Source organism: Trichechus manatus, unplaced genomic scaffold (genome assembly GCF_000243295.1).
Source record: "Trichechus manatus latirostris isolate Lorelei unplaced genomic scaffold, TriManLat1.0 scaffold00005, whole genome shotgun sequence".
Classification (NCBI taxonomy): Eukaryota; Metazoa; Chordata; class Mammalia; order Sirenia; family Trichechidae; genus Trichechus; species Trichechus manatus.
This window is the reverse complement of record NW_004443941.1, coordinates 27,792,876-27,817,931: the sequence shown is the minus strand read 5'-3', so window position 1 is coordinate 27,817,931 and position 25,056 is coordinate 27,792,876. Positions and strand designations below refer to the sequence as shown.

At 41.3% G+C, this 25,056-nt stretch overlaps 1 protein-coding gene across 1 annotated transcript in view; it reads left to right on the top strand.

Moving 5' to 3' along the window:
• The window catches only part of CRIM1 (cysteine rich transmembrane BMP regulator 1), a 262,328-nt gene that overhangs the window by 108,056 nt on the left and 129,216 nt on the right, over window positions 1-25,056 (top strand). The window contains exons 3-4 of the mRNA XM_004369565.2: window positions 14,294-14,536; window positions 15,596-15,716. Coding sequence (XP_004369622.1) covers window positions 14,294-14,536; window positions 15,596-15,716 — 364 coding nt within the window. The remainder of the gene's footprint in view (window positions 1-14,293; window positions 14,537-15,595; window positions 15,717-25,056) is intronic.

The window sequence follows — 25,056 nt, the reverse complement described above, 5'->3', positions numbered from 1 at the left end:
AGCACTGATACCAAGCCCAGTGTTCAGTTTGGCCGCAGCTGACACCTCTCCTTGCCATATAAACTTTAAGAGCTTGCCTGCTTTCTGTGTTGTGCTCCTCTGAATTTCATCTCAGGCCCAAGATGACAGGCTTCATGTGGGTTGCTAATTTAATATGGAGTAGGATGAGATTGACTAGAACTTCTGTTGGCCAGATCCATCAAGTCCATCAAGCATATCACTGTCCTCTTATGCCAGCTCTGACTACATATCTATATCTACACATACACACAGAGGGAAAAAGAGAGAGAGAAGGAGAGAAGCACCTTCACCTAGAGAGAAGGGAGGGTGGTGGAGTTCACAAGAGACTGAAGTTTTCAAGTAGATTATGGCCTAAAGCAGAGGTTCTCAAACCATGGTTCCTGGACAGCAGCGTCAGTAACCTGTGTATTTGTTAAAAATGTAAATGCTCAGACCCCACCACCCAAACCAGACCCACTGCCCTCGAGTCGATTCCGACTCATAGTGACCCCCTCGGGTTTCCAAGGCTGTAAATCTCTCCAAAAGCAGACTGCCACATATTTCTTCCACAGAGCCACTGGTAGTTTCGAACTGCTGACCTTTTGGTTAGCGTTTGGGCACTTTAACTACTGCATCACCAGGGATCCTTGGCCCCACCACGGACCTACTGAATCACCAACTACAGACCTACTGAATCACCAACTTTAGAGGTGGCACCCAGCAATCTTGGCTTTAAAAAGCATTCCAGGTGTTTCTGATGCACTCAAGTTTGAGAACCAGTGATCACCAAGTGTTGGAAGGCCTTATAATAGCAGTTACAGTGGCGGTATCCTGACGGATACTGGGTCCAGAAAAACTTTTGCTAGATGAAAAGAACCCGGTGAGGAATGAGGTGAGGAAGCGTTTTCTTCAGAGAGAGGAGTTGAGCTAGAATTCAGGTGATGCCTCTGATAAGAGTCTTAGGTACGGTACCTCCTGTGTTTGGTACCAGGGACCTGTCTGGCCTCTGCTTCTGGTTTAGACACCAGCCAGATGTGCAAAAGTTCCTTTGTGTAACTCCAGGTACACACTGATCTTTAAATCACTGGTATTTTTGAAGTGGAAAAGGTGCTGTAAACACATGCTGACTGTGATGAATAAGGACCCTTTAGTCACCTACCTCAGCTGAGCAGGCCAAGTCCCACCTCGGCCTGGAAGAGGGCTCTAAGCCAGGAACCAAGCCCTTTAATAGCTATGAAGGGATTTAAAAAAGTATAATTCCCATGTAAGGGCTACCAGGGATATAAGTGCCTGTTTAATAAATTATTTTTTTGAAATGCCTTTTCCATTTTGGTAGTTGAAGTTTGAAAATGTTTGGAGTACTATAATTATCATTTCTGGGAAAAAATACATATTGCAGTATTTTTGTTTTTGCTGCAGGTCAAGTTGTAGTTCAGGATGGAAAGTAAACACATCCCTTTGCTCAGCTGCAGCTCACATATTTGTAGTCTCCCGGTGCCCTCTTGGCAGTCGGGCTGGACGAGGGTTTACGCAGTGGGTACACAAAGGACACAAAGACAGCATAGAAACCTGGGGCCCGTTTAGGGGCTTGCCCCAGTGCGAGTCTGATTAGGAAGTCTGATTTGTGCTGGAGCCAGAGGAACGCTTAGAAGGGTGGAGAGGCCTTCAGAGAGAAAGGCATGTGAAGGGAATGAGTATTTGAGAGTGCCCAAGGCCAGTGAAGGCTATTCTCAGAGGCGTGCCCTCTGGGGAGGTGGTCTGCAACTGGAGAAGCCCTTTATCACCAGGGAGGGACTTAACGGTGCAGGTCTACATGTTGGGAGGCCTGTGTTTATTATCGGAGCCACCCGTTACCATTATATGTCATCTGGTCAGTTTTCTAACTTTGGAAGCAAGGTCTGTCAACACGTTTTGAATGTGGAAATAGCTGGGGAAGGAAAACTACCTGGGAGGTATATAAGCAAGCTCCCTTCCTTCCCCAGAGTGGAGACTATTCTCTCAAAAAGTACCCTATAAAAAAAAATAAAAATAAAATAGACTTAATAAAGAAAGTAATGGAAACTGACAGAGAAACAGCAGCTGCGTGAAAGTTTTGGCATGCTAAGATGTGTGTGTGGGTGGGGATATATGTTGCGTGTTTGTGTCTTTCGTAATCAACTCTACCCTTATTGATAATAGAAAACATTTATTGATCATGTCTGTGTTGGGGGCATTATGTTAGACACTAGATTAAAAACAAAATGAGATAGAACTGTGAACTGAACTGACATTAGGGCCTAAGAATGCCATGCAGTTGAGAGAGACTTATCTTTTAACATATATATATATCTTTCAACATATATGTGTGTATCCTTTAATCTTCAAAACAATCTTATAGTTTAAGTATTGTTAGGCTCTGTTTAACACACAAATAAACTGAGGCTCCATGAAGTAAGGTGACTTGCCTAAGATCACACAGGTTTAGTAAGTCGCAGGGACTCTGAGTTCTGACTTAAAGCCTGTTTTGTTTTGTTGTGTGTCACCGAGTCGATTCTGACTTACAGTGACCCTATAGGACAGAGTGGGAACTACCCCATAGGGTTTCCGAGGAGTGGCTGGTGGATCTGAACTGCCAACCTTTTGGTTAGCAACCGAGCTTTTAACCACTGTGTCTAGACTCTCGTCATTGATGATTAGAGGAGTTACTACCTGTTGAGTACTTTGATGTGCCAGGCCTGGGACGACTTGCAACATGTATTATTTCACCTAACCGTTTTAACAACTTTGAAGAAGCTGTGGCTCAGAGAAGCCAAGAAACTTGCCTAAGGTCACACAGCTAGTATGTAGAAGAGCCAGGATTTGAATACAGTTCTTTCTGGTGCTAAAACCTTTGTAGTAAATTACTAGGCTATCTGACTTTCATATAAAAAAAGATAAAAAGTTGTCTCTGTTAAATGACAAGTCATACAAACAAGTAGTTTTTATTGTCAATGAAATAAAAAAACCCAGAAGGAAGGAAGAGCCAAAAAAATTAAAGGTCCAAAACATTTTTTGAGAAATCTATTTCTATCTTTTTAGCCACATGGGTTTTTTTTTCGGAATGTGCAAACCTTCATGAGATCTACCAGTTGAACATAGCCTGCTCTGCTGTTCTTTATTTACTGCTGCTACTGTCTTCAGCAAAGACAGAAGAGCAGCACTATGTTCTGCTTGCTATGCTTTCTGCCTGTCCTTTATTCATGCTGACCAGCACCTTCTCTTTATTCTTGACACATCATTTTAATCACATAAATATAGTCACTTTCTAGAATCTCTGAAGACCTCAGATCAGCACATGGTATTCTTTGTATTTTTCTTAGGACTTTTAAATCCACATACCAACCCTGGGACTCAGGAATTTATTGACAACATTACTGATAATACCCTTGGTTTAGTGTCCCTTGTCTTTTAAAATCACATAAGATCACATTTTCTACTACAGTAATAAAACTTTAGAGTATTGACAAATACTGGAGCTTTAAAAGGAAATGAGTGGTTCCTCCTTTAATCCAGCAAGAACGTGTTGGTCTCCTGTAAGGAGCAGAGGCTGTGTGCCTCTGGGATCTGACTGCTTAGGAAGATGGGCTCATAGACCTTCTGGCTGCAGTGCCTTCCTAGACAGCATCCACATGTGTGCGCCCTTCATTTTTCAGACAGGGAGCACCCAGCCCTTCATTCTCACTTCTTTGCAATCTGTTTTTTTTAATCAATAGCATCATTACATAAAGGAAGAACGAAGTTGCAGCATCCCTTCCTCAGTGGAGGAAAAATTGAAGTATGGAAAGCAACCCACCCAAAGTCACAGAAACAGTCAGCAAAATACAGGCATTGTTTGTGTTCTGTAACGGATGTTGCCTTCTGTTAAACACCACCCTGAGGAATTCTGTGTTTCTGATGTTTATGCCTGCCTGTACTACATTGCCAAGCTGTTATGAAAATTATTCTTAAGATGTTGCTGAGCTGACTGTACACATGTAGTTCATTGAAGTTTTCTCTCATTAGTCATCTGTCCCATTCTTTAATAATTTTGATTCCCTTTTTGTGGGCTTGTTTTTATGGGAAATAGGGACAAGGTATTAAAAAAGACTGTAGTTGATTAAGTAATCTTTTTGAACCAGTCCTCAGCTCTTTGCATGCTTATCTAAAACCATCCTTTTGCCTTATATTACTGCCAGATTTTCTTTTTATAAATTCATGCTTACATTTTGAAAAATTATTATTGTGTATAATTATATAAATGTACTTATTTGAATGGCAGATCCCTCTGGGAGCACCTTGAATATTTTTTTCCTGGTATGAATTAACAGATGATGAAATGAAAATGTATCTGGACTTAAAATTATAGTAAACATTCATAAAATATGATTTAAAATTCAGTAGACTGCATATAGATCATGTTTGGGATCTGGCTCCCCCACTCCCTACTCCCTCTGCCCCACCACCCACCACCAGGGGCAGATCCTGGAAATGTCTCTCAACTTCCTTCCCTCCTCCCAGGAAGCTCTGACCTCTTCACGGAATATTCCAGGGAAGGCCTGTTTGGCTCAGATTTCCTAAGAATTAAAGCAGCCTTGAGTCCTCTGGGAGTGTGGAAGAGGTGGAGGAAGGAGGAGGTAGAGCACTAGAGCAAGCTTGACTGCACATTGGGTCACCTGAGAAATTTGTAACAATACTGATGCCTAGGTTTCACTTCCAGCAGCTCTGATTGAATTAATGGTCAGGATTATACCCTGGCTTCTGGGTTTTTCAAGCTCCTTGAGGGATTCTAATGTGCAGCCAGCATTGAGAGTCATTATTTTAGCACTGCGGTTCTCAAACTGCAGCCTGCATCAGAATCACCTGGAGGGTTTGTTAAAGCCAGGACTGTTGGGCCTCACTCCTAGGATTTCTTTAGGTTTAGGGTGGGGCCTGAGAATTTGCATTTCTAACACATTCTCAGGAGATGCTGTTGCTGGGACCACTGTTTGAGACTACTGTAGAGTAGTTTTCAAACTTTAATGTATATATGAGAATCTTGTTAAAATGCTGATTGTGACTCAGTAGGTCTGGCAGAGGATCTACATCCAAGCTTGCATTTCTAACAAGTTCCCAGGGGATGCTGATGATGCTGGCCCAGGGACCACGTTTTGAGTAGCAGAGCTGTAGTATACAGCATCTGTATCAATCTGATTTGGTCACATCCTGGGTAGAAAAGATGCATGGCCCAGAGATTCCTAGAGATACCACAGGGCTCAGCATAGAGCCTAGACCACTTGGTGGCAGGCAGAGAGCTGAAGGACTCCTTGCCTCATTGGCACTTGGCCAGCCGCTGTTTGCCAGGTTGTTTGAACACGCCTTTGGCGAAGCTCCACTGTCAATAGGGAATTTCATTAAAAAGATTCTCAGTTTGCTTGGAGGAGTAAGGCAGTGATTCTCAGCCCTAATTGCACAATAGAATCTCCCAGGGAGCTTTTGAAGCAAATACTAATTCCCAGGCTCTTCCCCCAGAAATTCGGATTTAATTGGTTGGAGGTAGTATCCAGTTGTGTTTTTAAAAGCTTTTTAAGTGATTCTAATATGTAGCCAGGGTTGAGAACCACTAAATTAAGGTAGCACATATCCCAGCCTTACAGATCAACTAATGTTTTGTTCTTTGTAGTTGGCCAATTTATATTTCACCATGATGCAAATTCACTTTATTAGGTAATTAAAAACAATTTAAGTATGGCATCTTTTACAAGCTGCTAAAAAAAGGCTCTCCATAGATTCCTTTGCTGTTAAATCCTAAGTTCAGAGTCAGAAAAAGTGCTGGGAAAGTACAGCTGGTATTTCTGAACGAGCTGAAATATGAAGTATTTCTGGGACTGTATCAACAAGCCTGATTTTTTCCCCTCGGGGTTATAATTGTGCAGAACAAGTCCTCACTGTGAAGCTTGCCAAAAAAGGTTATGATAAAATCATGGAATGTGAATGAAAAGAATCCACAGTGTAACTTTAAAGGAGTCGGCCTCTAAATTTAAAAATGTAGAGATGACATATGTATTGCATTTGTAATAGAAGTTTTCAGAACAAAATAATGCAGAATACAAGAACGCTCCTCCGTTTATGGCATAATATCTCTGGGCCAGCAAGTACATGAAATAGAGAGGGCAGCCAACCAGAGAGTGATGAGGGCACACTGCAGACCTGGACCTCTTTGTCTTTGCAAATTAATTTTGTACTCTATATTTGAGCAAAAATGAGCCATTGACTAAACATGTAATTATCAGGAAAGCTGATTAGGAAAGTTGGAGTTCCTTTTGCTTTCAGCATTGAAGACTGGTGAAAAGATTATGGACTTAGGCGGCTCTGCCACTTGCTTTATGACCTTGGTCAAGTTTCCTAGCCTCTGCGTGTTTGTCTACTCACCTGTCAAGTGGAAGTAAAGATGGTACTCTCTTTGCACAGGAGTGCGTAGATGTATGAGAGTGTGTAGCGACACAGTGTTCACACATAGAAGGTGCTCAGTTAGTAGACATTTCTCTAGCATGACCTAGAGAATTGAATCCTTAATAGGAAACATTATTATATGTCAAAATATTTTTTCTTCTAAGTCCTTGTTGGTATTTAACTGTTAACTCTTCCAGTTTATATTTCAGTTACAGTGAGTTATATTTTTCAGTGTGGTGAGTAGGCTCATTCTTGCCTTAGATTTTTTGTTCTTGCTGTTCCCTGTGCCTGGAACATGCATGCCTTGTTATTTGCATGGCTGATTTCATTCAGATCTCTGTTCAGATGCCATGTCTTCAGAGAGGGCTTCCCTTGCCCACCCACTAATGTACTGCACCCACATCCCTGATTCTGTGTCAAAGCATTTATCACCCCTGACCTTAAGCTGCGTAGCTGTCTGTTTATGGTGTATCTCCCCCAGAATTGTAAATCCAGGAAGGCAGGACTTTGTTTTCTTCCCTATTCTAAACCCTGCACCTAGCATCCCTAGCACATGAAGTCATTTGATAACCATTTGTTCAATGACTGAATGAAAGAAGGATTGGAGAGGACTTGATAAAGTACACCTCGGCTGGTACCATGAGGAGATCTGTCGCCCAGTAACACCAGCTGAGGGTCCTTGTGTTTCCCTAGGCTGACACCGCGGCTACTTGGGGTCTTCAGATTTTAGGGTATAGCAGAGTGAGGTGTGAGGAAGGACAGTGATCCCAGGCTCTTCCTCTCTTTACTTTGTGTTTTACCTGCTAAATTCTGTGAAACTGATATTAAATCTAATCCAAATTTGAGACACATTGAATTATTTTTTAAGTATTTGGAACTCCCAGGGATTGTCTCAGAATGGTCATGTGCTACATGTGAGCACATATGTGCATGTGTGTGCATGTGTGTGTCAATCAGGACTCATTTTGGGGAAAGATAGAGTACCTAGCAGGAGTTCCTGAGAGGTGCAAATGGTTAAAGTTTGGGTGCTAACCAAAAGGTTAGTGGTTCGAGTCCACCTAGAGGCTCCACAGAAGAAAGTTCTGGCAGTCTATTTCCAAAATCTCAGCCATTAAAAACCCTATGGAGCACAGTTCTGTTCTTACACACATGGAGTTGCCATGAGAATCAAGTGGACGGCAACTTTTTTTTTTTTTAAATCTAAATTTTACTAGTCCCTTTTATGTTGCTTGTTTCTCATTAATAAGCATGCAGCATATCTGCCGTTATTTTTAAGTAACCATTTTAAGTGATTTTGAAATAGAAGGTTTCTGTGTCAGATGTGTGGGACTCTACAAAAATTAAATAATAATAGTGAGAATCTGGCAATATAACTTTTATCATCTCTTTTTTTATAGTAGTTTTTGATTTGCCTTTGTGTTTAAGTCTGTGTTTAAGCAGAGAACTCTTGAATGCATTTGCTACCCATGATTCATGATTGTACTTGTCCTGTTGTATACGGACTTGGAGAAGGTCTAGTAAGAGCCAAGGGAATAGGTGTTCACACAGGTTGAAGTAGCTAAGATTGATACAAACTTTCTACCAATTACTGTACAATCACTGTGTACTGGCTATCCCTGTCAGTATTTTAAGGGCTAATCTTTTAAAGGAAGATTATTAAATACGATGAAACCAGCTTATTTTCCCTTAATTACCTTTTCCTTTCTGTTACAAGTGGTAATGTCACTAGTCTTTCTCTATCTGGGGCAATATTTTTTTTTTTTTTTTTAATTCTTACGGTGCCAGTTGCAAAGAGTTGCCAGGGCAGACAGAATGAAAAGCTTGTTAATTAACTTAAGTATTATGTATAGATTTGTTAGACACCACAGAAAAAGAGTTAGTAGAGACTTCTTTTCAGGTGGGTAAAGTTAGAAATTCAGAGGTAATGTCAGAAAAACCTTCTGATTGATGAGAAATACATGGTGTGGCTATAGTTTTCTCCTTATTTCACCATGGAAGAAAGAATCATGGAGTCATAGATGAATAAATGAAAATTACTGGAAGTATTTATTTTAGAAACAGGCTGAGGAAGAAGGTCTCAGAAAACAGTTTTGGATGCTATGGTAACCATAGTTGAGTTTAAGTGACACATTGAGGTCTGGTTGGTGAAGGGAGGATGCTGGGTCAGGAAGGGTTCTAGATAATCTATTGAAAGGTGAACAGAGGTTTGAAAGAAGAGAAAAAATTAAGGATGTTAACAATTTCAAGTTAAGAAGAAAGAAGATACATATCTTAGGAATCTAAATTCTTTGAAAGCATCATTCTACAATCTACCAAGTCATTGTAACAGGCATGAAACTTATACCTACCAGTGATGCAGTTAACAGCATAGCTTTGAAAAATTAAGAACTGTTAGAAATATGAGAAGTTATTAGTTCATAGTGGGAGATTTTTATAAAACCTCTCGGAAATGAGATTGAAAAAATATAAGATATTGGTGATCTGAATGTTGTAATTAAGAAGCTTGCTTTAATATATATATGAAAGTTTGTATCCAGTCAGCAGAGGATACATGTTCTTTTCAAATGTCCATGTATTTAAAAGTTGCTCATAAGAGGACACACACATAGATATACACACACACGTGCCAAAAAAAAAAAAAAAAATTCAAGAAATTAACCAAGGAGAAAGCTGTATAGCCTACATTCTCTGCCTTTGAACTAGAAAACAAATACGTAAAGGACAAAAAGGAAATCTTGGTCAGTAAAGCCAGAAATAAATTAGAAAACTTAGATGAATTAGATACTTTTTACTAGAATATAAGTTAGTAAGGGTGATTCTGGGGCTCTGGGGGCACAGTAGTTAAGAGCGCAGGCTGCTAACCAAAAGGTCAGCAGTTCGAGTCCACCAGCCAGTCCTTGGAAACCCTATGGAGCAATTCTGCTCTGTCCTGTAGGGTCTCTGAGTCAGAATCAACTCAACGGCAAAGGGTTTGGTTTTTTTTGGTTAAGCGTGATTTTAAAAGAAGTAGAATCCCTGTATAATCTAATAACCATAAAGAAATCTGTTCCTTCTCCCTTTAAAAAAATGCGTTGAGTTTAGATAGTTTCACAGATGGGTTATATGAAAACATCAAAGAACAGATAATTCTTGTGTTATTTAAACTGTTACTTAAACTGAGGTAGAATGCTAAACAGCTCACTAGAAAAGTTAGTGTAACTCTAGAACTATGACTGGATGAAGCTAGCACCAAAAAAAAAAAAAGGAAAAAAAAAGAGCTACAGACTAATATTGCTCCGTCTTATGAATTTAAAAAAATTTAAATGCTAACAAGTTAAATCCAGCAGAATCGTTTAAAAAAACAAACGGTTTATTCTAAGAATGGCTGCTGGGTGGTGCAGACAATTAAGTGTTCAAGTGCTAGCCGAAAGGTTAGCAGTTCAAACCCACCGAGGGACACCTTGGAAGACGGGCCTGGCAGTCTGCTTCTGGAAGTCCTAGCCTTGAAAACCTTGGAGAAATTGCAAGTCTACGTGGGGTTGCCATGAGTCAGAATCCACTTCTAGGGCAACTAACAATGACAGCATTCTAAGAACACAAGGATGGTTTAAAATCTACTAATTTTATTATAGGAGCCCTGGTGGTGCAGTGGTTAAGAGCTTGGCGGCTAGCCAAAAGGTCAGGAGTTCGAATCCACCAGCTGCTCCCTGGGAACCCTATGGGGCAGTTCTGCACTGCCCTGTAGGGTCTTTATGAGTCATTAACAGATTAAAGAGAAAGCCCATATGACATTCTTAGATCCCTTAATCTCTAAAACTGATTGACTTACTCATGGTTCAACAAAGGTACAGCAAAGGTACAGCAAAAGCAGCCCTTAAGTAAATAAATCTTTGGAGGCTTGAACTGCAAAACACACATCAAGGGGTAACAATGTTGGGACTGTTAAAAGGAAACAGCAGAATAGCATTCTGCATTTTAATGGAAACATGTTTTGTTGAAGCATGTTTGAAAAGTCTGATTATACATATCAAATATTTTGCAAAATAAGAATGTAATAGAATATGATAAAGAATTAATTATATCAAATTAACAAGAGTAAGAATTAAGTGCTCTTTGCAATTGAAGTCATTGAGCTTTTACTAATTATAAAACAATGTGTTTGTGTTTGCCAGATAAGGAGTCTACTGAATGTACTTTACAAACTCCAGTTTAATCAGTTCCCACAGCTCCTCCACAGCTCTTGGATTCATTCTGTTCCACACTGATGGAGATCTGAGACAGGAATTCCTCCTTACTTAGTCTTGTTCTCTTCTCAAGGCAGGTCCTTGGAGATATAATATGAAAATGGGACCGTGCAGATTCCCTTAGAGGTAGCTTCTATTTGATTCAGACACGTGTAGGGTATGTATGCTATAGAGGTCCCATGAGTCATGCAGTGAGTCAGGGCTGGGTGAGAGGGAGCAGGGGCACAGCAAGACAGAACAGCTTTAACAGAAACCACATTTCTGGTCAGAGAAGAAGCAGAGCCCAGAGAATTCTACTAAGGTGGAAAGACGGGTAAACCAGAAAACCAAACCAAGTTGCCTGTCTTAGTTATCTAGTGCTGCTACGACAGAAGTACCACAAGTGGATGGCTTTAACAAAGAGAAACTTACTTCTTCACAGTAAAGTAGGCTAAAAGTCTAAATTCAGGGCGTCAGCTCCAGGGGAAGTCTTTCTCTCTCTGTCGGCCTTCTTCTCATTAGTGTTCCCCAGACTAGGAGCTTCTCTGCGCGGGGACCCCGGTCCAAAGGATGCGCTTTGCTCCTGGCACTGCTTTCTTGATGGTATGAGGTCTGCCTGTCTCTCTGCTTACTTCTCTCTTACAAGAGATAAAAGGTGGTGCAGGCCACACCCCAGGGAAGCTCCCTTTACATTGGATCAGGGATGTGACCTGGGTTAGGGTGCTGTTACAATCCAACCCTAACCCTCTTTAATGTAAAATTACAATCACAAGATGGAGGACAGCCACACAACATTGGGAATCATGGCCTAGCCAAACTCATACATTTTGGGGGGGATACAGTTCAATCCATGACAATGCCATTGAGCCAGTTCCAACTTAATGGTGACCCCATGTGTGTCAGAGTAGAACTGTGCTCTATAGGGTTTTCAATGGCTGTGATCTTTTGGAAGTAGATTGCCAGGCCTTTCTTCCAAGATGCCGCTGGGTGATTTGAACTGCTATCCTTTCAGTTAATAGCCAAACGCTAAACTGTCTTCACCACCCACGGTCTCCAGAAAGAAGGACAAGGGCAAATTAAAACACAGACTGGTGATTCTGAAGACAGGAAGCATGTTATTAGAGAAGCATAGCTGGAACAAGATGGACCAAGCTTCACATCATCATCTCATCATTTACGAGCTGTATACCCTTGGGCACCTTGACCTATCTGAACCTTAGTTCATTATCTGCATAATGGAGCAAATAGTAATGTACCTCATGGCATTATTGTGACATTAACACGACCTGTATGTTAATAAAGTATGCTTCTACAGCAGCAGCTGTCCACTGGGCCTTAAGCTGCTTGTTCGATGTAGACCTGTTGATGGTAGCCAGAAGGAGGTGCAGAGGCCTGCAATAGAATGTTGCCCCTGATTGAGGCACAGATGCCGTGAAGTGACATCAGATCCAAATTAGAATATTAGAGGGCAGTCATAAGAAGGAAGGTTCCATGAGTGTGAGAATCTGACCTCTTCATCTTATGGCCCTCTCAGCACACCAGCTACCCAGCTATGGTAGTACGTGTCTGTCTGCCTCCATATTCTTTCTTTCCAACTTCCTCCCATGTCTCCCGTCTCCTCTGATGCTCTGCACCTTTCTGCTCTTGCCCAGGTTCCCAAACACTACTCTTCCAAGAAGAGACCCATTTTTCTGAATCATTCCCCTTCCTCTTCCTATGCAGTCAAAGCTCTTACTTCCCTCATAGTCAAATCTATAGTCTTTAAAATGGCCTAAGGGCCCTAAATGACCAGGTCCACTGTTGCCTTTAAAACCTCTTCTCCTGTTCTTTCTCTCGCTCATTTTGCTCCATCCACACAGGCCTCCTTGCTTTTCCTGGGGCACAGGAGCACAGTAGCTGGTACTTCTTTTGGGTTGCTCTTCCCCCAGATATCTCCATGGCTCACCCCTTCACTCTACCCAGTCTTAGTACAAACATCATCTTCTCAGTGATGCCTAATCTCATTAGATTTTAACTGCCCCCTCCCTGCCCTCCTTCTCCTAAGCACTCCATTCTCCTTTACTCTTTTCTGTTTTTTTCCCATAGTACTTATCACCCTTTACTACTATATAATTTACTTAATAATATTTATTTCTGTCACTGTATTATTGTAAACACTACTACATTGTAAACTCCACTGCATTGTAAACTCTGTTTTCTTTACTGATGGTCCCAACCTGCTGGAACAGCAGATGCTCAAAAAATTCTCTTGAATGAATTTACTAAAATTATGAGTATGAAGGATTTCTTACACTTTGGTTTAATTAGACAAGAAGTAGTTAGACAAGGAGTATACCCAGTGAAATGAAAAATACAGCAGTCAAGGCATAAAACGATCTGAAGAGCAGGCTTGACTTTGGAAATTGATCTACTTCTGTAATATCAAGAGCAAAATGAACTGGAAATGAGGAGGCCTAGATTCTTGCTTTTGTTTCACCAGTGACCTTCTGTAAGTCACTTGAGGTCTTGGGCCTCAGGTTCTTCATTTACAAAGTGAGACTTACCAGGTGACCTCTTGGGTCCAACCCTGCTATTCGATTCTGTGATTGGGTTTTATTTTCAGAAGGACAGAGAGTTTATGTAAACATACCCCAATACTACACAGCATCATTTATACCCAGCATTTCCCAAACTCTCCCCTAAAGGTCATGGGCTGTGATTATATAGTTTTGGTTTATTCTGGTCTTTTCCTGAAGGACTTCATGTTGTTGTAGGCTGCTGCTTTTTTTAAAATTTTTTTATTGTTCATTAAGTGAAAGTTTATAGAGCAAATTATTTTCCCATTCAATAGTTTGTGCATAAAGTGTTCCATAAAATTGGTTTCAAGATGTTGGTTTCTTAAAACCGTAAACCATGAAGCTGAGCTATGGTCCATGGCTCCACAACCTAGAGTTTTACTATCCAGTAGTAAAACCTTTGGGTATCACCTATCTTGATTTGAGTAGATGACACTAGAGAAAGGGGATGAAGTACATTTGATGGATCTCTGTTATATGATAGAAACACACCAGGTGTCATTTAGGGAAATTACATGGAGATTTGCCTTTTATCCACCTTGCTGAGTTGCCACATTATAGAAATGTATACTCTTAATAGAAGTTCGTCTAATCTATTCTAAACACAGACCATTAAGGTAGAGCTCTTCCACGTTGGTTATCACACACCTTGTCTCCTGTCCCTGAGGCAGCCATGATTTATTTGTGAGCCTTTCCATTTTGGTATTTAAATACAGAGTGCTTTCAAAGAACAGCCTTTAAAACTCTTGCAGTTAGAAGATCTCTCAGCTCTTCAATGACTAAGTTCGGTTTTCAGATTCTCCATTGCATGTATGCGTCTTGCCTTTTCCTTTCTTTATTTTGGCCATTGCACTGGACGTTGGTTTTTTCAACTGGAGTGAGTAGGACAGTGGAGGAGAAGGGAACTGCAGACTCACCATTTTGGTGTCATGGGCAGACCTGGGGAGAGATTTTCATGGTCAGCTAAGCTGAGCTTGAGGGTTCTCCCTGGATTTCTTTCTTGACCCTCCTCTTTGGTTAGTAAATAGATCATCAGGACTGTCTGTGCTCCTGACCGAAGTACCTCACACTGCCCCTGGGCATGTGCTAAATTCTTTCTCTCTCATTTAGAAGAGAAGCCAGATTGCACCAAGGCCCGCTGTGAAGTCCAGTTCTCTCCGCGTTGTCCTGAAGATTCCGTTCTGATCGAGGGTTACGCTCCTCCCGGGGAGTGCTGCCCCTTACCCAGCCGCTGCGTGTGCGACCCTGCAGGCTGTCTGCGCAAAGTCTGCCAGCCGGGATACCTGAACATACTAGTGTCCAAAGCGTCAGGGAAGCCGGGAGAGTGTTGTGACCTCTATGAGTGCAAACCAGGTATGCGCGAGCTTTGTCTCAGCAGCCTAGCTCCTTTGTATCCCAGAGGGTAGCAGGCCCCTGCTTGGCTACCCCTGCCTCTCCTTCACGTGAAGATAAGCATTCTTGTCAGTGCATTGCAAGTCTGCCATTTGGGCTAATGGCAGCCTGACTTCTGGCCACAGAACCAAAGTGATAACCCACTGGTACATAAGCGCCTTCAGAGAGGAACTTTGGCTTTTTCTCTTTTCTTCTTTATTTTCCCCTCTTCAAATTATGCTTGATGGAAGGGCGGGTAATTTGATATTTATGGTACTGTGGCTACCTGCTTCATTCCCCAGAGAAGGTCATAGCCCTCATTTGCAGATACATGTGTCACTTTAAAGTATTACATTTAAAAACAATCATCATACGTGAGACAGTTATTTTTAGGTAAATATATGCATCAAAATGCTAGAAATTTTATAATGAAACACTCAGCCCCGATCTTCCTCCTTGCCAACTGCCCCATCATCCATCCCCTTTACTTTATAGCTTGTGCTAAGTCATCTTTGACTATCTACTCACCTTCTTTGCCGACATTTGATTTGTTGTTGTGTCCCAGCTGCTTCTTGCTTTATAGTATTTCTAACATCCTTGCTCTTGTGGCAGCATTTCTAATATGGTCTGTGAACCCATCTGGACCGTAGTGATTTCCTTTTTGCAAGTTTCCTGCTAGTTTCAGTGCTTCAAGCATAAAATTCCTTGTCCATCTGTTGAACTGCTCTATCTGAAACACCTCTGCCTGAATGTCACCGTCCATATAACCACCATTGGTTTAACTGTCTCTCTCTGTCTTCATCTTAACTTTTAAATATCTCATCTTCCCTCCACATTTCCTTGCACTGAAAACTTAGGATATGCTGCAGTTCTGTAGCGTTGACTATACTAAAAATGTCAGCACAAGGCCACAAAGACAGGGTTTCTGGGAAGCAGGGGATCTTTGGAAGTTTATCAGGAGCCACTGTTCTCATTTCAGGGCTCAAAATGCTTTGAGTAAATGTAGCAGTAAACAGTGCCTCTCTCTTTGCCCCATTCCAGTTTTCAGCGTGGACTGCAGCACTGTGGAATGCCCCTCTGTTCAGCAGGCTGTGTGCCCCCTGGATAGCTACGAAACTCAAGTTAGACTCACAGCTGATGGGTGCTGTACTCTGCCAACAAGGTTGGTTTGTCATTAGTTTATCAAGTTCTCTCCTTTGTCTTGTGTATTAGTATCGTTTAAGGTACGGTTTCAAGCATGCAATTTGACTTCCCATGGGAAACCTAATACCTTCCTGTTTCTGTGGCAAAATCACTGAGCTGTTATTATTACTTGGTTTTTACATATATCTTTTCTGAGATCAAAGCCAGGTGTCTTCAGGTTAAGTCATTAACCCTTATAGATTCCGCATGTAGGGGTGTCTGTGCACTATTGAAGGCTGGGAACTATGCAGGCAAACATATCCCTCTGTATGTAGATAGGGAGGGAGTGAGGTATGTATCAGTACTAGGCCTGCCATTTGAATCTCTGCAGTGAATGTTAATAGTTGCTTAAACAGTGTGTCCAATGTGATGAAAGGTTGCATGCTTAATAGAAGTGTTCCCCAGGGATCCTTGATGTTTGGAATCACACATCTACCAGACCCATTACTTTCTGAGGCAAAGAGGAATCTGAATTCTTTAGTGCTTTCTGGAATAACAAAGGCATCTCTCTTTGGCTTTGTGGGGAAAAAAGCTGCCGTCATTTTAGTTGTAGTAGTAGGACATTCCCTTAGCCCTACAGGACTTTCTCCAGAACCAGAGGGCCTCTGGGTCCTGTCCTTGACAGCCTGTATAGCACTGTCATGTCGCTGGGGCATTGCACTTTGCTTTGGGGAGGACTGTGCTTGGGTTGTGGGGTTTACATTCTGTTTTCCCCCCACTGTGGACTCCCCTCTTCTCTGCCAAGAACTCCCCTCAGTGTTTCTCATGCCCTGCCCCACAGAGTCAGTGCCTTCTCCTGGACCCTCAACTAGAGCCTCTGACTGCATTTACCTCACTTCTCTCAACTTCTGTTCTACGTTTAACATCAAGAGTTAAAACCGTGCCTTATTTAGCTCCATTTCTGACCTCTTCTCCCAGAGTCCCAGTGCCAGTGCCAAGCACCTAGCATCTGTGTTTGTGAAGTGAGTAGCTGCGATTATACATATGGTTTGATGATAAAGGAATATATGTGGTCCATAGTTAAGTATCAGTTATTTGTCCGTAATTAGAGTAGACATCCAGAATCTGTTCTGACGGTTACTTTTTTGGCAACAGATATAGGTGATGTTTTATGACATGATAAATGTAATCAGTGTCACTGGATTGTACGTGTAAAAAAATGTTGAAATGGCAAATGTTATATATATTTTAAGGAGCCCTGGTGGCACAGTGGTTAAGTGCTCGGCTGCTAACTGAAAGGTCAGCAGTTCAAACCCACCACAGCTCTGCAGAAGAAAGGCCTGGTGATCTGCTTCCATAAAGATTACAGCCTTGGAAACCTTCTGGGGCAGTTCTGCTTGCCGTGCAGGGTCACTCTGAATCAGAATTGACTCGATAGCTCACAACAACAACTTACATGTTTTTATCAAAATAAAAAAAAATTTATGAAACATTAAGAAAAAACAAAACATTAGATCTTTGTCATCCATAGATTTCGTCCTGTCAGAAACCTAGGATTCTCTCAGACTCATTTTACAGTTTCTGCCCTACACTTTATACTGTATCATAAAAACAGATACAAAGATTTCTTGTAAAGATAACATACTAACAGTGGTGCAGCAACCTTCTTATGACATTACAATGAGGGAATTTAGGTGGAGGTACTTTGGAAGGGGTGAAGTATTGTACAAACAAAAAGTATTAGGTACTAATCAGCAAAGGAGGAGAATGGAGCATTACTAACTGTAACAGATGCTCCTTCAAGGTATTCATGGAAAAGAATGTGGCACATTATATTGGAGAACCTAATTAATCAAAACTAAGCCAATTGTTAATGAATATGTTCTTCAGTGAAGAAAAGGAACAATTCTCATTTCACTGTTGCAAATGTACTGTAGCACCAAGTGCATACAGGAGGCACAGTAGGCTATTTTTTCAGTCACTCTGGGGGTAGAGATGGGTAGAAGTTACAGGGAGACATATTTAATCTCAGTTTAAGAAAGATCTTTCTCACAACTAATGATGTTCAGTAATGAATTGGGCTGCTTCCTGAGGTAGACCAAACTCCCCTGAACTGAGTAGAGTTCTCTCCGCCTGGATGGCCACCTGCCAGGAATACTTAGAAGAAATGTTACGTCGGAAAGGAGATTCAACTAGATACCTTCCATTTTTTATGTCCGAGCTTCTGTGAGTCTAGTAAATATAAGTCTTAGGATGGTTACTATTGTACTGACATAATTTTTTACTTTGGCACCAAAACTGAAGAGTGGTCAGAGTTAAATGTGCCTCTCATGATGAAATTGAGAACACGGAGAAGGAAGTCATTCAAAGTCCCACTGTAAATTATTTGCAGAGAAGGGATACGTTCTCACAGCTCTTTAGTTTCCTGTATTTGCAACAGTCAGTGACCCATTCTCATCCCCTGCCACTTCTCCACATGCAGTCTTTGTTCCTGCAGGATGAGGCCCACTCCTCGGGCTTGCTCATGCTCTGTGCCTTTGCATTTGCAGTGGGCTCTGCCTGATTGCCTTCCCTTTTGCAATCCACCTGGGCAGCTTCTACCCCTCTTTCAGTACTACATTTCCTTCTCATTGAAGTGTTCGCAGTCTTTGCCCCCTAAGGATAATCTAGGTGTCCTTCCTCTGCACCTCTGCCATCCCCTCTTTATCACAGCAATTTTAATAAATAATATATTGAAATAATTTCTCTCTTTATCATACCGCATATATTGAAATCGTGTGTTTTTTTTTTTTTTTTTTTTTTGGTCAGTCTCTCCTATTCTGTACAATTCTTGAGGATGGGGAGTATTTTGTAGTCCCTAGGTGGTACAAACAGTTAATGCACTTGGTTCTATCTTAAAGGTTGGTGGTTCGAGTCCACCCAAAAGTACTTCAGAATAAAGCCCTGCCAGTCTACTTCCGAAAAATCAGCCATTGAAAACCCTAAGGAGCACAGTTCTACTCTGACACACATGGGGTTGCCATGAGTCAGAGTTGACTCAGCAGCTGCTGGTTTTTTATATCTAAACAGGACTTGATATACTATGTCAATCTACATTTATCAGTGAGTAAATGAGTGGATGAATGAACAGGCACACTCTTAGCCATGATTATTTCTGTGATGATTTATATGTTTAAGAAGAGAAAAATAATATGAATACTTTTAGTTTCTTGCTACCTTACTGCCATTGGGAGGTACTATTACTCCTTGCCTCGCTTTAAAACCCTTACAGTTTTCCTCCAGCCCCCTTTGTTATGGTCCAGGACCCTTCAATACTGTATAAACCCTCCATCCAAGCATTGCACTCATCTCTCACAGCATGGGATGCCTTTCTCTCCCTTCCACCTTCTTTAATAGTGTTCATCCTGCAGGACTCCAGTTAGATTCCACTTTATTCCATGAGGTCTTTGTGCTTCACCCAATACCTATCCCATCCTCTAGGAACTTCCAGCATATCCTTTTCCATGTTGCCAATTAATCATCTACTTCCTTGCACTATTATTCAACTGTTACATACATAAAGTCTTATCTCTCCAACAAAAAGGCATTTATAGAGGTCTAAATTGTGTCTTCTTCTTTTCTTTCACTCTGTGTATGCATTAATACTGAATGAATTGATGAATGCAGAATGTGCTCAACTATGGCTTAGTCCTGTTCAGCAAGTTTAGCATATTAAATGGGTTCCCACCTATTAGTGGGATGATAGACAGACAGATCATACTTCGACAAGAGAATGAAAACCCAAACAATCTTGTGTAAATGGAAATTAAAAAAGAGAAAGCCTAGTATGTAGTAATAGTGGTAGTATTTTAAAAGAAAGAGCTACACACCTTTTCTCCTGTGTGTGAGCCATGTCAAATCTTCCCTCTTTAAGAGCATTATTTTGATAATAAAGTACAGCATTTTGGAATATATAAAAGCCTATAATGATTATTGGACCTTTGCTAGCATATTTATAAAGACGGTTATTAAGAACTTAGAGCCATTTGAGAGCAAAGCTGATTATGTAGTGAATTTAGAGGGAGAAGTCCTTCAAGTTAGGACAAAATAAGGTAATATATCACTATGTTAACAGCAGTAGAGATGTATCTTAGGTAAAAGCAACACACCCCACCCCCCCCTTTTTTTTTAATAAGCATTTAGTATATACTTTCCTACACTAGAAAGGGAGTTTGTGGACTTTCCCCCCCTCATCTTAACAAATAAATTCCACCCTCCTCCATTGCCATTAGAATGGATGCCATTCCTGGTGAGACTGTTTCCTCCATTTAGATCCCTGACCATGGGTTGTATGCATTCAGCTCATTCATTCATTCATTTACTCATCGAACATGAGTTGAACTCTTGCAAGTGACAGACTCTACTCTCTAGATGCTCTTACTGTGCATGGATGCCTTTTTTCACTTCTGTACCCTGATGAACAGATTTTCCCACCTCCCTCTGGTCCTTCTAAGTATAGGTTATTTCTTCTTTCCTTGTCACATCTCGTTTTTTTCTTTATGACCCCTCCTTTTGTATCTTTTCTCCTGAATTTCATCCTATTTGTATGTCATTCTTAAGTGTTATATTATTCTCCTAACCATTATCAGCTCTTCCTTTCCTCAACTTGGTTTAGGTTTTCAGGCACCCTGCTGTTTCTTTTCATCCTTGTCTCTTCTATTGGCACTGGGACATAATCAGAGCTGTATGCCAGCTCATCATACATTTCAGGAGAGGATAGTGAGGGGTGAGGATTGATGGCTCTGGGTCTTACCTAGGTCTTCAACACTGCACGGTGATAGGATCATGAACACCTTACGGTCTGTAGAAGTCCCTTTTTGTGTATATGCACGTGTGCACACAAATGCCTCCTCCACGCATAGCAAATTTACAATAGAGAAATGTATAAGTCAGATTCATTAATCCAGATGATGTCTTTTCAGGGAAGGAAGAATAAGAAAGTCTTTAAGCAACATGTAGATAACAATAACAACAACACCTTAAATGTGCAAGGTACCTTGCTTTTTACAAAGCATTTTCGTTTTAGTTGTTCTCATTTTATCGTTACTCTGACTCCGTGGGGAATAGACATGAAAACTGAGATTGAGAGATTAAGTGACTTGCACAAACTCACAGACCTTCCAGGGTATACGGAATAGAGCAGGTCAGAGTCTTCAACTCTGGTTCTCTGATTCAAAGCCTTATTCTCTTTCTTTTCTGGTAACAATGTTTTGTTACAGTTGTTTTTAAGTCCAAGAAATATATGAATGAATGTGAGTATTTTTCCAACATATTTATTTACATCAGCATAATATGCATTAACAAAATACATGTATATTTAGGTTATTTATTGCTGTGTAACAAGCCACCCCTAAAAGGAGTAGCTTAAAACAACAAAGTTTGATTATGTCTCATCAGTTGACTGAGTAGTTCTTCTGCAGTCAGCTGGCACTTGGCTGGGGCTCAGTGGTCTAAGGTGACCTCACTCACATGTACGGCAGCCCATTGGGCATGGCTGCAAGGGTCTCCCTCCCTGTGTGGTCTTTCATCCTGGGCTTCTTCATATGATGAGAGAAGTGAGAGAGGAGGTAGCAAAGCCTTTAGAAATTGTCTTAGGCTGGGTTCTCTAGAGAAGCAAAACCAGTAAAGCATATAAATATATATAGAGAAAAAGATTTATATCAAGGAAATGGTTCACACAGTTGTAGAGGTGATCACATACCAAATCCAACATGGAAGTGATCACAACATTATATGACTGCCAAAACACTGAGAATCATGGCCCAGCCAAGTTGACACCCATTCTTAACCATCACAGAGACCAAGACCTGAAAGTAGACACCATCATCACTTCTGCCACATTCTGTTAGTCCTGTTCAGCAAGTTTAGCACAGGGTCATCTTTCATTCAACGGGTGAAGAATAGACTCTTAATGGGAGGAGCTGCCAATAATTTGTGGCCATTTTTATGTACATTTAACCAAACATCTGTGCCCTTTAGATTTCATGTTTTGATTGCAGAAAGTTGGTAGAGTACTGCAGCTATGTGACCCTTTTCTAAAGACTCAATGTCCTTCTGGCCCTGGGGCTCCAGGTACTTGGGTGTAATTCAGGCAGTCTTGTAGTTAAGCTCCAACTTCCCTCAGCAGCTGCCTTTCTGCCTCGCTCTTCACTTGCCAGTTGGCACTTTACCTGGAAGTAGATACATGGTTTGTTAGCCTCTGAGTACCACCTCAGCTTTAAGCATCATTTAGCCAGGCATTATTTTTAGCTCCTCTTTGTAAGGAATGTTGTGACTACCTAGTTAAACCAGGTTTTCTTTCATCACACAACAAAGAGTGCTATTTTGGATGTCACAAGATCTACCTGATGAAAGCAGGTCAATTTTCAAAACAAAACTTTGAAACTTGTTGCATAGAAATTCTCCTTTGTGATGTTTAATATCAGCTGAGAGAAGTGGATCCACTAGATGTGGTTGGAGGGTAGATCCAGCCTGAGCTGTACGTCTCTGTGCCCCAAATTCTGTGTCAGCCAGCCCGGACCTCAGAGAGCCCAACTGTGCTCTCTCTCAGGAAGAGCATTCCTAGGCCACAATCTTTTCTCTAAACTCTTTGTCCTCTCCAATGTACGTGCCTAATTTTACAGAGTCTTCACTTAGCCTCTGTAATTTTTCACCAGTCTTTCAGATACAAGCTTACAGGGTAGACATTAATTAGTTAAAAATGTAGGCAGTAATACCTCTACCTTATTAACTTTCACTGTAAGTCAAATGAGTTTTTTTAGTACTCTTATGCCTTTTCATTTTTTTAAGCAACTGTTTTCATATTTTTATTAAGGTGAATGAACTTAATATGTTATTGACAGCCACTCATTCAAAGTTCTGTTTAATGAGATTTATCTCAAATGTATTATAAAATGTTACATTTTCAATTTCTCTCTATAAATGTACATTTCTTAAAAGTTGTTAAGAAAAGTCCAATCCATTTATTTTGAGGTAGAAATAAATTAAGTCATTGTCTACAATGTTCAAAACCTTAAAATAGTTTTTTTCCTGGCTTGTGTACATTGCAACTGGCCAGGGTCCCAAGCACTCTCCTGGCTCCAGCTTCTGTCTGAATAAATGACCTGATTTTCTTCCAGAACCTATAGCTGGAACATTTATATCTCTTGCTTTGTGTGATGCTATATCAAAAATCCTGTTTTCTTTTTCCTTTCTTTAATAGACTTTATTTTCTAGAGCAGTTTTTGGTTTACAGAGAAATTGTGCAGAAAGTATAGAGTGACCATATACCCCACCCATACACATCATTTCTCCTATTATTAACATCTTCCATTTCTGTAGTACGTTTGTTAAAATTGATGAGCCAGTATTGATAACATTGTTATTAACTAAAGTCCAAGAGAGCCAGACTATGGCCTTGAGTATATCCAACCTGAATTTAGAGACCATCTCAAGAATAGATTTGATGCATTGAACACTAATGACCAAAGAACAGATGAGTTGTGGATGACATCAAGAACATCATACGTGAAGAAAGCAAAAGTTCATTAAAAAGACAGGAAAGAAAGAAAAGACCAAAAGGGATATCCGAAGAGACTCTGAAACTTGCTCTTGAATGTAGAGTAGCTAAAGCAAAAGGAGAATGAATAAGTAAAAGCTGAACAGAAGATTTCAAAGAACACCTGGAGAAGACAAAGTAAAATATTACAATGAAATGTGCAAAGACCTGGCGTTAGAAAACCAAAAGTGGAGAAATGCTCAGCATTTCTCAAGCTGAAAGAACCAAAAAAAAAAAAAAATTCAAGCATCAAGTTGCAATATTAAAGGAGTCTATGGGGAAGACATTGAACAACTCAGGAAGCATCAAAAGAAGATGGAAAGAATACACAGAGCCACTGTACCAAAAAGAATTGGTCACCGTTCAGCCATTTCAGGAGTTAGCATATGATCAAGAACCAAAGGTATTGAAGAAGTCCAAGCTGCACTGAAGGCACTGGCAAAAATAAACTAGCTCCAGGAGTTGATGGAATACCAACTGAGATGTTTCAACAAACGTATGTAATGCTGGAATCACTCACTCGTGTATGCCAAGAAATTTGGATGACAGCTACCTGGCCAACCAGCTTGAAGAGGTCCATATTTGAGACCATTCCAAAGAAAGGTGATCCAGGAGGCGGGGCCAAGATGGCGGAGTAGTTAGATGCTTCTGGTGGACCCTCTTACAACAAAGACCCAAAAAAACAAGTGATTCAATTATGTATGGTAATCTGGGAGCCTGGACATCAAAGGGAGAGACGGTTTGGAAGCAGCAAGGAGTTGCCAGACCTGACCCAGGGAGATCCTGAGCCCTTCAGGCCTGAGCAGATTGTGGGTGAGTGGTGAGGCAGGCAAGCAGCAGAGCTCGGGAGATGCATTCTCCGCACCATGAGAGACCCAGCGACAGAGAGTCTACACGACCACCCAGAACCAGTGAGAAGCAGCCCTCATTGGCGAAAGATAAGTACTAGCATACGACTTACCGCGCGGATCAAAAACACCCCTCTTAGGGAAAAACCTCTCTCCCATTTACCTCCCCGCTCCCTGCTCTGCACTGGGTCCCAGACCAGCTTCAGCAATTGCCGAGTCCCCTGGGCCGGAAGTAGGATCCGTCACACACTGGGAGCCATTCTCCCTGCCTTGGAGAGTGAACAAATTAACAAACAGGAAAAAATAAACTGCCGGCTCCCCTAAGCAAGGAACCCAGGGTAGGCACAGCTCCTTTGCCTAGACGCAGGCATAAGGGATCCAAGGACTTTGAGTGCCTTTCCCCCTACATAGACTTGTGTGGGCCCCATCTTAACAGCGGAGGCCCTTATTACTGCAGTACAACAGAGTATCTACCAGAAGTCTAACTTCAACTTTTTTAGTTGTGAAGTGGCAGGTACTTGACATTTGACATTGCTCTGCCTATTAAGCAGGGTCTTCACCTACCCACCTCAGGGGCCTGAGGACTGGTGGCTCCACCCACGCCACCTAGACACCTGTGATAGGGGCCCATGAATAAGAGCTGCCCCCTAGTCCTTACAGTCAACAGCATTAGGTGCTCATAGTCTGGCTACAAAACCGACCCACCTACACACTCCAGGGAACAGGGACACGCCTTCTTCCTGGACACTCGGGGGCAGTCATCAGCCCCCTGCTTTGCTCCGAGTGTATCTCCCTGCTGCAGCCAGATGCCTGTGTCTATGCCAATCACCCATGCCTGTCTAGGACTGTATGTGAGCCTACTCCACACACTTGGTGGTTATCTACCTGGGCACCTGAGCTGAATCCATACAGGAGGAGTGGGTGGACTCCTGAGCTCACATACCTAGTAACAGATC